At 33.2% G+C, this 13,544-nt stretch overlaps 1 protein-coding gene and 1 non-coding gene across 6 annotated transcripts in view; one reads left to right on the plus strand and one right to left on the minus strand.

The window, feature by feature from the left end:
* TCF12 (transcription factor 12) overlaps positions 1–13,544 on the minus strand; it is a 292,040-nt gene that overhangs the window by 31,057 nt on the left and 247,439 nt on the right. For all 5 annotated transcript variants that reach the window (XM_025038866.1, XM_006920328.3, XM_025038865.1 and 2 more), the window contains 5 exons: positions 10,497–10,602; positions 9,306–9,445; positions 8,871–9,015; positions 8,468–8,532; positions 208–286 (listed from right to left, as the gene is read on the minus strand). In XM_025038866.1, coding sequence (XP_024894634.1) covers positions 208–286; positions 8,468–8,532; positions 8,871–9,015; positions 9,306–9,445; positions 10,497–10,602 — 535 coding nt within the window. The remainder of the gene's footprint in view (positions 1–207; positions 287–8,467; positions 8,533–8,870; positions 9,016–9,305; positions 9,446–10,496; positions 10,603–13,544) is intronic.
* On the plus strand, positions 1,805–1,923 carry LOC112469807. The gene has a single exon (XR_003042733.1). It is a non-coding gene; the product is annotated as a 5S ribosomal RNA (ribosomal RNA).

Consider the following 13,544-nt stretch of genomic DNA (forward strand, 5'->3'; position numbering starts at 1 on the left):
TAAGAATCAGAGAAAATATGAATAATTCAAAACTAGCAAATACTTTATTATTCTCCAAAATGAACTCGAGGAAAGCTGTTTACATAATTTCCCAAAATCTAAATTTTTCCATGAGTTTTTATTGGATTTTGTTGAAAAAACAAATTTCAAATATTTCCAAGTAGCCCCATACATGTTATTAAGTAGTCAGATAAAACAAAAGCCTACCTGTGAGAGGTGAGGGTGATCCAACTGGTGTTGATGGATTTGATGGAAAACTACTGCTGGTATGGTCAGGAGAATAAATCTAACCAGAAAACAAAAGATATACACATAGGAATATGTGACAACAGCAAAAATATAAATCCATTTCCACGGAGTTATTTTTATAATCGAAGTTGCTACCCCTAAGTCTCAGAGTAAAAAACTGTTTCATCAATTTTAGGACTATTCCATAACATGAAGACTCTAAAAGCCTGTTTTAAAATTAGGATTAAAAAGTATCACATAGATTCTAATTTAAGAGGAATAAAATAGATCATTTCAATTTATTTTCCTAGTTGAAAATAATTTAGTTTCTAATTGTTAGGACAAAAAGGGAAGTAATTATAAAGTTAACAAGTTTGATAAATAACCTTTCTAGAATATACCATCTAAATAAGTGATACCCATTAAAAATAATTATTTCAGGGAACTACTATCTTTTGAAGGGAATAATCTTTAAAAAGTTTTAAAAGCCAGAGAAAGAAAATAATATTTAAAAATAGTTACCCCCATTAAAAAAGAAAAAGAAAAAAAAGTTACCCCTTATTTCTCATTTAAAAATCTCTCAGTTTGATCAACTACATTTTTGCCAAATTTAGCTCCAAATGATGTGTATTGCAAAAAAAAATTGAACTTGCTCTCAAAGGATATTTTGTCCCCTAGAGGAAAGTGAAAAAAATCCTAAATCCTTTAAAAAATATTCCCAAAATGATCCGTTGACTTCACTTCCTAAGAGGTTTCTTTTAAAGAAGATAACATATCTGGAGGTAGAAATTTTGATATTTTGTCTAAAAGTTTTGTTGCAATACTTTATATTTATTTCATATTGCTAAAAAGTGACAGAAATTCATTAATCTAATTAACCATTAGATATTTTTTAAAGTCTCCTTAATCCAGGCAGCAAGGGTCCCTAGGTCTTCTCTAGAAAAACTCTACTTTTATAATGGGCATAATAAATCATCTTCACATTTCAGCCCTTAACTTAGTGCAATCAACTCACGTGGACAAATTGTGGTCAAATATTTTAAAAAGGAAAGCTACTTCCAACAGAAACAACCTTGCTCTGAATAAGCGTAGAGCTCAATGAATTTAAAGAGGCCCAAATTATGTCATATAAGGGGTCTCAGCATTGGTTTTAAAGACAGCATAATATGCTGAAAAAGCCAGACACTGGGATAGGCTCATGTAAAACAAAATTCCATAGGTCACAATCATCAAACATAACACTTTCATTTTTAAAAAAGATGACAGTACTGATTAAACTGCAAGCAGCCAGAAAGTCTATTTTCCTATTAATACAAATGAATATATTTATGTCAAATAAAATACACTGATTTATATGATGTTACTAAATTGTATCTGTAAATAAATACCTTTAAACACCAACTCTCTCCAAATAGCCAGATCTAGAAGTTGTACATTCAAGTAAGAAAGTCATTTTGGAAAAGCAAAGCAATCAAAAAGATTTCAAAAACTTTTTTGGGAAGACTTAGAAATAGGGAGATAGTATAAGATCAATATTGTTGGTCTCAGAGTTGTTACTTTTTTAAAAATTCAGGGGGCCTATGGCCATGCCACCCTGAACATGCCCGATTCTGTCTGATCTCAGAAGCTAAGCAGGGTTGGGCCTGGTTAGTACTTGGATGGGAGACCACCTAGGAATACCAGGTGCTGTAGGCGTAAAAAATAAAAAATAAGGGATTGTAAGCTGACGAGATCCTTGCAATCTGCGAGGTCAACCAAGGGTTGCCTCGCCTAAAAAAATAAAAGAAAAGAAAAGAAAAGAAAAGGAAAGAAAAAAGTCAGGGGACGTGAAAATTAGCTAAAGATCACATTTTGGTTCCTATTTGACTGCACACAACAGTAATTTATTTCAAACATATACATAGATTAAGGTTATTGAGCTTCATCACAAATATATCTCAACATATCCCTTTACTTTTATAAATCACTACTTTTCATGTTTAAGATTAAATAATTATACCTTTTATGAACGGAAGCTTTTATGAAATATGTTGACAGTAATACTGGTAAAAGAGGGAAGGGTTGATGACATTGATGGTGGTGGTTGAAGAGGAAGAAAAGTTTCAATTCCATGCAAAATTTTATCAAAACCTAGACCAACTCACTGATTTTTGATTTGCCTCTAAGGATTAATAGCATGAAAATACTGGAGAAATAACATTCCTCTTTTCGCATCCTCCTACTTTCGTTTTCTTCACACTGCTTACATTAATCTCTAACTGTCCAAATTTATTTATTATCTGTCTCTTACCCTTCCCCCTAGTAAAATGTAGGTTCCAGAAGAGAAAGGACTTAGTCTTATTCAGACAAAATCTGAATTATACAGAATCTGCAGTAGTTTCAGATTCTACAACAGTGCTTGTAAATATATACATCTTTGTTGAAAGAAAACCATCCTTTCGGTAAGTTATCATTTGAGTATTTCTTTTAAATCTTTGGGTGTATTTACCTAGGCCCCATCTCTTTTTTGCTCTTTCAGTTCCTTTAATGTAGGTTTCTTTACAGCTTTAGTCTCAGCTTTCTTTTATTTACCTGTGTTTTATCTCTTGGTAATACCGTTCTTCACAAAGTATCAACTATGACATCCCTGTGAATAACTCCCAAGTTGATATATCTATGTTCAAACTGGTTGCTGGACTTCTTCATCTGAGTCTATTCTTTTTCATCTCAAGATCAGTATGTCCAAACCAACTTTCATCACTGCCCCAAGCTTCCTACCCTTCCTATCTCTACTCTGTTTTCTCTACCTCAGTTAGCACTACCTTTCTCATGGTCACCAAAACCACTTTCTCTCATTTCCCCTGCCCCTCCACACTTCCCACCATAGATATCAATACCCACAATTCTCTAGTTTCCGGGATAGGTACAAATCATTCTCACTGCCGCAACACTTCTTCAAACCTTTACTGGAACTTGTGGCTGGACTATTTAAGTCTTTATATTTCTAGTTACTGCCATGCTCCTTTCATTCCATACATAACTGCTTGAGTTACTGTCCTCAACCAGTTTTGAACAGTCAAATCTCATGTAGTGCTTCCTGTTGCCTACTAAATAAAAGAGTGACATTCATGTCTTCCATAATGTGGTCACAAAAATATCTTTTTGCCATATAACCCACCTATATTATTATGTACCCTATTATCCAAACAAAATATTTTTTCATTTTCTGAACATAGCTTCTCCTTTCAAAATGCCTACTTCTTAACTTCCCTTTGATGAACTTCTACACCATATCCAAGTGCCTAGCTCAAATGTCATCTCCCTATTTATGCTCATTTTCATCTCCCTTATACTCTTAGAACAACCTGTACTTCTTTTTGGTTCTTTACTTCACACTATTCTCTACATTAACATTTTTGTATACCTGTTTTATCTTCTCTCCTTGAATGTAAGCTCTTTGAATGGCAGGGGCCTTATATTGTTCAACAATGAATCCATCATTGTTTGTCAAAGTCATGTATGAGTAGGTGCTCAATATTTTTAATACTCGAGTGATTAAATTACACTTGAAACTTGCTATAATACTTTTTGATTAAAAGCAAGGTTCAGTAAATGGTAGTATTTATCTGAGTATTTATGTAACAAGGTCAGTAACATAAGTACCAAAAGGGTAAAAAGAACTTGTTATAAAGATGAATTCATTTACAAATCAGTTTTATGGTATAAGCTTTGAGAACAATATGGTGAGGTTCCATTTCTAAGAATTAGTGTTGATGTACTAATGCGTCTATACCACAACGTTCTGAGCATACAAGTAGACTATCAACTCTTATTTTCCCTGATAACTCTGCCTGTAGTGCTAAATAATCCCTAACCATGTCAAGAACTGGTGACAACTTTATCTCAAAGGAAAAGATTTATACTTTAAAGTTATATATCACTACCTTGCAATGACTTAGTAAAATGCTCTGATGCTGTATATAAAACAGGTATGAGCTTTTGAAATTAAATTAATTTTTTAGCACTTTATTTTATTATTAAAGTATACAAGGTGTGGGCTTTTTAAAAATTACTGTGAAAACAGGAGAAGCAGTACCAAAAATGTATAAAAACATAATTTCTGGTTTTTTTTTCAAAAGCAGTTTTTCCATTTGTACAATAAAAAACCATTTTTTTCCACTCACCCATCATAGTCCCTGGTTCTACTTTGCCCTAGACTAAAGTGATAACAGACAGAATTATTATTAATACTTTTCCTGAACTGACAGGCAGCCTGGCAACTTATACGACTTTTTCTTATCCCTTTTATTTTCATAAAAACAATGTGTATGTATGTGGGGAGAGGAGGAGCAACACAACATTAAAAAGGCAAAATAACAGCGTTTTAGATTACAGATCATTTCATTAAACTTTACCTCTGTATATTTATTTTATTATCAAGTAATAAACAAATCATACTTATTCTATGTAGAAACTGTTGTGCTCTTTTAAGAAGTTCTAAACATAAGGTTTTATTTGACAAAGAATAATCTAAATCAGGCATACGTTACTTTTTGTACTTTCTGACCTTAAAGAACTCCTATATTGATGTTAGGGGAAAAAAAAAAAGAAGAAAAAAAGTCAGTCATTTAAAAATGAGGATGGGGAGTGATTTAGAATCTAGAGTATAAACACAAAGTAAGAACTCATTCTGCATGCAGCCGTGGTCCTTCTACTGTTAAATGACCAATGATGAATAACTCCCGATACCTTCTGCCAGGCTTAAACGGTAATATGCCTCATTTTACTGCAACAAATGAGGCTCCTCCTCCTATCAGTCATGGTCCATTCCAATCAGCAGGGTGCCAATAAGCCAGAGGGTAATGAAAAGGGCCTCAGACAAAAAAGAAACAATGGAGAGCTCCCAAACCGAACCCTGGAACTGTGGGCCCAATTTTTTAAACACCACAGTGCACATTTCAGTTAATCTTTATTATGTTAATGTTATTGAGTCTAAAGAACAAAGAAACTTATTTCATGAATTACTTTTAAACGTCAACTTCCTTGAATTTTCTTCCCTTTTGTTAGAGACTACTGACCATTTAACTATCCAAAATAAAATCCCCGCCCCGGACCGCCCCCAATGAGGTAGAAAAATCAAAACATAAATTATCACAAAGAAGTCTAATATAATCAACAAAGTTAAACAGTTCTCTTGTTTGATCTCCTCTAAATTAAAGACCAAGTGTTTTGATATGGTATTAGGCACTGAAATAAACCAGATGTTTCTTCCTCTATATAACTCTCCATGGGCACAATCTTAAAGGGTTATTGTCTGGCAAATGTTCAGGGAAATACATTAGAAATGGCACGGATACCCAGATTTTCCTTTCCTTCTATCTATCCTAGTTTATTATCTAAACTAATGCATAATCCACAAGGCTTTGGGAACTTTGTGTAAACACTTTCATGTACAATTCTCTTTCTAGCTATCCTGAGATTAAGACCACAATTACCCAGGCTTAAACCTAAAAGAAAAGAACCTTTGCAAATGTATTATCTGGCCTTACATGTTTAATCACACAGTATTCTGTGTGCTCTTTAATACCTACACTGAAGAACAAAGGTTGTACCCTCTGATGTTTCACACATGAAAGACCTTCTAAGACATATATCAGACAATTGGGGATCTAGAAATAACTCGTAATGATAATAGCATGGTGTTTCACCATCTAAAACTAGAAGCTATATTAAAAAGTCACATTCTTAAGAACTTAAAAATTTCAAAATACTCATGGTCACAATTTCCAAAGATCTATAATACATAAAATAAAATTTTGATACGTTTGTCAGACTCTTAAATGTAATCCTTATAGAATTCCTTCTCCTCTTCTTTTCTCATCTTTCCTATCCCCAATGTAATGTTTTTTTTGTCTTTCAGTACATTCTGGGAACAGTTAAGTGAATGTGAATCTGTAATGGAGTTAGAGAAAGAATGTATTTGGAGGAGGTGTCTGATGGGGAGGGGGACAGCAGATGGATTGAAGGAAGGGATTTGAAGTGTGCAGACTATGGCATGCAGTGATGGAGCAGATGGAATGCATCACCGTCAGCTATGACAGACATGATTTATGGAATGACCTAGCAGCTCTTGCCTAGTAACAACATAGGATGACAGAGCTGAGTATCCATGACAACAAAAGCCCACCCACTAACTAGATTAAACATTCTTCTCTGGCTTCTACTCACAGTGAATTTGGATTTTCTTTTCCAAATGCCAACTGGTTGGCTAGTATGCTGGTCATAATACCGGAAAACGGTCAAGGCCTTGAAGGGTAACTGGAAAGGAGTTTGAAGGACCACTGAGAATATCACAAATTCTTGCCTACCTATGTGTCAAGATTCCTTTACATAAGTTTTCTTTGAATAAAATAAACAGAAGATCTTTTAGAAAAAAGCCCCAGAAATGCAGGTTATATTTTTGAAAGTTGGCTAGAATTGAGGGCTCAAATATTATTTGTCCTCCTACATGTGAAATACTGCTACTGGATTCCTTCAGAACCAGCAGAAAGAATATGGCAAGCCAATCAAATATCCGGGAGACAATCAAATTTAATACTATAGAATAATTTTCTTCCTCAGTAGGTAGTTTTCATCAGGTGGGAATAAGTCCAAAAAAGTGGGACAACTACCTTTAATCCTCATCACCCTGTAAAACAAGTTACTGTAGCACTGCTCTTTCAGAGTAGTAGAGCTCATCAGATCAGAGTTCTCATCAAATATATATGGGCTTTCCCTTTACCAGTTTAGTGATCCCTAGGGCAAGCGACTTAATCTTTCTGAGCTGAAGTTACTTGACCTTTTAAACCTTAGTTCTCCTTCTGCAATATGGGGAAAATAATGCCAACCTCACAGGAGTTTTTTTGAGGATTAAATGAAATGAAGCATGAAAATGCTTAGTACAGTATATAGCACCTAGTAAACATTCAAATTATAGCTGATATTTTAGTGGATTTTGTTATCACTATTTTTGTTATATAATGCAAGACTGAATTCAACAAACATTTACTGAGCTCTATTTTGTGCAGGGCTCCATTATGTGATAGATGGATTTGACTTGGCTTCATTTCTCAAGAAACTTGTACTCAGCTGCAGAGAAAGGTTTATCTGCAGAAATCACATACAAAGAGGTTTACCTCCTCAAATGTTCAATAGTTGCTTCCTATTAATTACTCACACATTAAGTGGTCTGCCCTTCCTATGAACAGTAGCAAATGTGTTTGACAGAGTTAACTGCCTGTCATAGGAAATGTAAGACTATTCTCTGTGGGAATTCTGAGAGGCATATCATTCAGAAGGAAAAAAGAAAGAAAAAGCCTAAGGAGAAACTTCAGAAAGTACAAAGGAGAGTGCCTCTTTTAACAATTAGATTTGTAATCTCTGTGGATTACTGGTAAATGCTCTCCAGAAAAACTTCCAAAAGAAAGGATTTCAGTTGTAGTATTTTAAGAATCACATATTAAAACATAATCAATGCTTTAAACCAATGCTTATTAAACCAAATCATTGCTTTGTCATTAATGTCCTGATGTGATATAACCTAGATGTTCAAGAAAATACTATAGAATTTCTTCAAATCAGTTTTAACTCATTTTAGCATGAATTCTTCAATGAATCTGGCTTTTTGGAGGGAAAGCTCTCATTTCCTATTTCTTGAATGAATCAGTTGCAGATGGTTATTTTTTCTTTTTAAAAAAATGTAAAATACTATCCATCTTGGAAAAATTCCTTATGAAAGCACTTCCTTCTCTAGATCAGAAGAATAACTGAGTTGTCTTTCTTGGTTCCACTTGACTGATTTTAATGGGAAACTCACTAAGTATATATTTAAAATAATAAATACATTTAATATTAATATCAGTCATCTGTGCTCTAGGTTTTACAATGTCCAAATTTCTCTTCCATCTACATATGTTCCATCAAGACAAAGACATATATTTAAATTGAAGTTAGAAGGACAGACCTTGTGGGAATGTTCTCATGAGTTCTTTTCAGTAAAAGGTGAGAGATTCATATGATTTGAAGAGAATTCAGAGTATCTCATGAGTTAATTTAAGGGCAGCACGAATCAATACAAATTGAGAATAATGCTAAATGAGTAATGAAGTTGAACCTGTTATAACTACATCTTTTAACTATGACACATATTAACCACAAAATATAATCGCTGCATTTAGCACTGTAAACTTCATTCAATAAAACATGTAAAATCAGTACTCACAGATGCCAAAGCCTTTCCAAGTGCATCACCTGTCTGTGAGCTTCCAGCAGCATTACCTCTGGTTCCTGAATATTTCAAGTAGGAAAACAAATCAAGATTTTTAGCAAGCTGGCATGCTGTTATTTATTTATTTTTTTAGCACTCTGCCATTATTTCAAGGGTGTTCTCTACTGCTATCTCACAACTGTCAAAATAAACTAGAAAATACTCTGCATGTGTTATACTTAATAAGCTAAGGTAAAGATGGGTTCCTTACCAGTTTCTACATTAATGAAAATCAAAAAGTTTCCTTTCTTTCTTTCACTTTAAAACTCTATACTAAGAATATATATAGAAAGACATGGGGTTTACTGTAAATCCCCAAATAGGTTTTAGGGAGTTTTGCCAATCTAAAAAAGCTCACCTAGAATGCTATCCGATCCATTGATGGGAGGAGTGTGTGAGGCAGCAACATAAGGTGAACTGCTGGTACTGCTGCGATGGAAGCTGGACATTGGTGGAAGACTCGTGTTTATGTCTGTTGGTGAAACTGAGTGTGGAGGATAACTCTAGAGAAAGGGGGAAAGAGACATGATCTATTAAAATACGTTTTCTGAGCAATACACGCACGTATAACTGGACAACTACTATCACAGGTCAAAAAGAACGTCACAAGTTAGCAGCTAAAGAGTGCTACTATTGTCATTTACTTTTTAAAAAGGCAAGCTTAATGCAAGAAACCTAGAAGTATTGCAAACTTGAGAAGTTTTGGCAGAATCAAATCTTATACTTGTAATCTAAAAAGAAACACGAGGAAGGACAAAGTGTTGCTGCAGTCTAGTTATGTGTTAGAGCTTACCAAGCGGTCGTGTGAATGAAGGCTGCCGTAACTACTGGATTGAGACATATGGGAAGTGGAGGTCCCCAGAATTCCACCAAAACCAGGCTGGCTCATCCCATTTGATGAACTCCAAAGGTCAGAAGAATTGTGGGTCCCATCTAAGACAGAAATATAAAAGCTTCCTTAGCTAATAATTTTCTTTTATTTTGATGATGCTATAAAAATTCAAAAAGTACCTTCCAAATATTTTTTCTTCCCCTTTCCATCCTAGTCTTCTATCTAGTTTTCTCCCCTACAAAGTGTATAATTACTATCTAAGAAGAAGGAATAAATCTTTACAGTTAGAGGGAGAAAAACAGGTAATCCAAACTAGCAGGTTGATCATTATAAAAATCCTCAAAAGATCTAAATTCATATCAAAGATAATAAAAACTCCAAATTTGGGGACAGGTTGAATTTAATTTTGAGTTAAATGGCATACCCATAAATACACACAAAAAGTCCTTCATCTATAACAAGCAATGTACATTATAGCAAACATTCTGAAACTGGAATAAATAAGTTTCTCTAATAGTAAACCTAAATAATTGATAATGACTATACTGTAGTCAGCCTAGAAATGAAATGTGTTAGCAATGACTTCACTCCCCAATGTAAAGTCAAGGAACCACTTATGCAGTAATTTACTGCTCCCATAGTATATGCTTCCCATACTCTAAAACCACAGGAGACCAAATAAAAATAATTTGCTAGACATGAATTAAAGGAAATGAAACACTTTTTCTACCTGAACAAGTCTTATTCTGTTCTATGATATTCACTTTTATTTATATTGATAATTCCAGGAGTGACATGAATCTGTAATCTAAACTGGAAACTAGAGTTGTTAAAATCTTTATACATTTAAATCCTAAAATAAGAAAGAGTAGTTCTATTCATTTTTCTCAGTTGAAGTCCTTTACAAATTCAATCAATACTAGATGAGGCACTCCAATGGTTTGCTGGATAGTCCAACTACATTGCAGTCAGAAATGAAAAATAGCACTAAAAAACTTTAAAATTAATTTTAATTTGTATCAGCTAGAGATATCTAGATAAATCATGTCTGAATTCCTATGAAGGTATTCTCTTTCCTTATGACTTTAAATTATTAGCTAATATACAATAGGCAACTGCCGTAGCATTTGAAAACTATTTGGCAGTACTTACCTTGCATAAAGAAAGTGCTAGCAAACATACTGGTTGGTGGCTTGGGAGATGGGTAACTAGGAGATTCACGGTTGAAATCTTCTGAATTTGGGGATGGTGCATATACCTTAAAATTAAATAGAAAATTTAATTAAAATCTAAATTATGATCATGTCACATATAAAATGAGTGCTACATATACAAATGGCCAAAAAGGCCTACCTAATATCTATAAAGACCACAATCTGAAGAACTGCCTAAATCTACATATATAATGTCTAACTTGGTTACTCTCTACATGTTTGTTTTTAGCTGATGAATACAGAAATATACTACTCCAAGTATTCCTATAATGCATCTTTTGAGACAATTATACCAGGTGTGTGAATAAAGTCATAAATGTTGATTTGTTTATAAAACACAAATCCACATAAGCTTACGATTCAAAATGTGATGGTCAAAACAAATGTCTTTTGAATACAGCACAAAATAAAATTTGGGTTCATAAAATTCATTCGTATCACTGTTACAAGATTTATCAAAATCAAAATACTAAATGTTAAATGTTACTATATTTTGTTACTATTAAAAGATGACCGTGAAAAGTACAACACAATTGTTCAGAAACTTCCTTAATTTAGTAGGGTTAGCAAAATTAAGACTAATTTTTGTTGGAGGGTTTTAATATTTTAATTTCAAGTAAACTTTCGAATCTGGCACAACCTTAAGTAAAATCTCATTTAATTTTTCAGAGCAATATTAATTTCCTTTGGTAAACTTTTGCTTCAGATAAGTATGAACATTTTGAATTGGCAAATGGCCAACACTGTCATTTCTCTAAAAAACTAAATGGGCAGCCAAAAAACCTTAATAACCAAAACGATCAAACCATTCTCACAATGACTACTGAAACCAAGAAGGAAAACAAATAACATTTAAGGTAATGCATGGACTGTAAAAGTAAATCAGGAGATAGGAAAAATAGAATAGTGTTTTATTGTGAGCAGTGTTGAAACATAATCCTTTTTAGTTTGATAAGGGTAAGTCCATTAAATTTCATTCCAAAATAAAAATTCTAAGTGTTCATTTAAGTGGAAGAAAGTAACTACCTTACTAAAATTATGGGAGCATGTGTAAAAATATCATATTTTTTGCATAAGTACAGAAAATTTCTGGAATTACATACAAGAATTAGTGGTTACCCACCTGGACTTAAAACTGAGAAGGAGGACATTTACTTCATGCCCTTCTAAACAGTCTGATATTTTTACCCAGTTTATATTTCTGTGCAACAATAAAAAAGTTGAGGAAGCATGCACTGAGATTAAAATGGGAGTCAAATTTTTTATTTACGTAAACTATCATTTATATTCATTTAGTCTTTCTTTGAGGCATTAACTAATTGTAAAGACTTCTGGCAAATTACCTAACCTGCCAGACTCAACTTCCTCATTTGTAAGATGGTGCTAACAGTACCTGCATCAGGGGATTGATGCGACAATTAGACAAGATAACACATGCAAAATGTTTAGAACAGTAACCACTGAGTATTAGCTCATAGTATCATCTCTCTATCATTCTTACAGAAGCAGTTATACCACCACATATTACCCCTGTTCAGTCCTATTTCTTAGCTGTCTGATGTGATCCTACAAATTCATCCTAAATAAAAAGTTAAAAAGTCCATTTTTAGTCTTCTCGCTAATTGTGTTAATACTTACACAGTTGTGTCTTTTTAATGGAATGGTAATCCAGGTTAGTTTACTACCTTTCACAATCCAGAGGTAAAAACACACACTTGTGGTACCTGAGAAGTATGGGACAAGGTATATTCCTATGAATTACCCGGAAGGATCCTACTCAGGGGAATAAAGTAGATAAAATGGTTTTTCCATTATATATATTAAGCATGTTTTTCTAGCTTAGTGCTTGCTATTACATAAAAATAGTGTTCAAATGAAATATTTGAGTATATACAATAGTGTATGGTTGTAGGTTCAGAGGCAGGAAAAAGTTTTCAGAAAAAGAATTTTGCACTTTTTTCCTTTAATCAATTTTCAGTGTCTAAATTTACTACAGCTAGATGCCCTCTGTCCCCTTTATATGCAGATTTTCCCAAACTAGGCTGAAATCATTGATAATGAAAAATGGTAAATCCACATATCTAGCAAGAAAATACAATAACAATAAAATTTAAAAAACAGCACTAGAAATTTTTTTTTTTTGTCACAAATGCTTATTGACTACACACACCCCATCAGTGATTTGAAAATATGAACTATAAAATTCTCTAACTCTATCCAGGTTATAAATGGAAACAGTATATAATGTAAGCCTCTCACTGTTAATTATGAAAGGTTCTGAGGTGTCATTTCACACGAAAAAACCTACATAATTTATCAGCTTAAATTTATACATAATTTGTCAATTATATTTCTTTATCCTTATTCCCATTCAATGTACTGTATTCCACACATGATATACTTACATGTTAAAATATTTAAATGGTTTGCAATTACAAAAGCAAGTAAAAGGATAAACCTGATTTTACTGATTTAAAAACCAGTGTCAAATAAAGAATATGCTGATCAGATAATGGTTAATAAAGACTGTCATGGAAAGCAAGAAAATCAAGATAAACCACATAAAGCAGAAGAGACCTGCCTACTTTTGTAAAAATTTTTAAGCAGTATGCAGAAAAAAGGGCTCATTTTAGAGGTAAATTTATTTTTAATGTTAGCCTTTTATAAGCAGACTTTGAAAAAAATAAATGGACTTTTGAAGGACAGATCTTTAAATGAAAATGGTAAAAACCGAATTGCTATAAGTTTATCATTTATTTCCTAACATAAATTCAAAGTTTGTATCATAATAAAAATGTTTTGAAAAACATGGTTCTCAAAGAGGCCAATTTAACAGCATTTCCAACACAGGCCAAATAACTTTACTTTTGGTATCTTAACCATAGCTTGCAAAAACATAGATGCAATGTTATGAAGCAGCAGTTGTGCCAGTCTCGATTTTTCAGATCAAAGAGTTCTTACGGCAAAGCGCAACTGATGTGGTCTC

The sequence above is a fragment of the Pteropus alecto genome, unplaced genomic scaffold (genome assembly GCF_000325575.1).
Source record: "Pteropus alecto unplaced genomic scaffold, ASM32557v1 scaffold86, whole genome shotgun sequence".
NCBI lineage: Eukaryota > Metazoa > Chordata > Mammalia > Chiroptera > Pteropodidae > Pteropus > Pteropus alecto.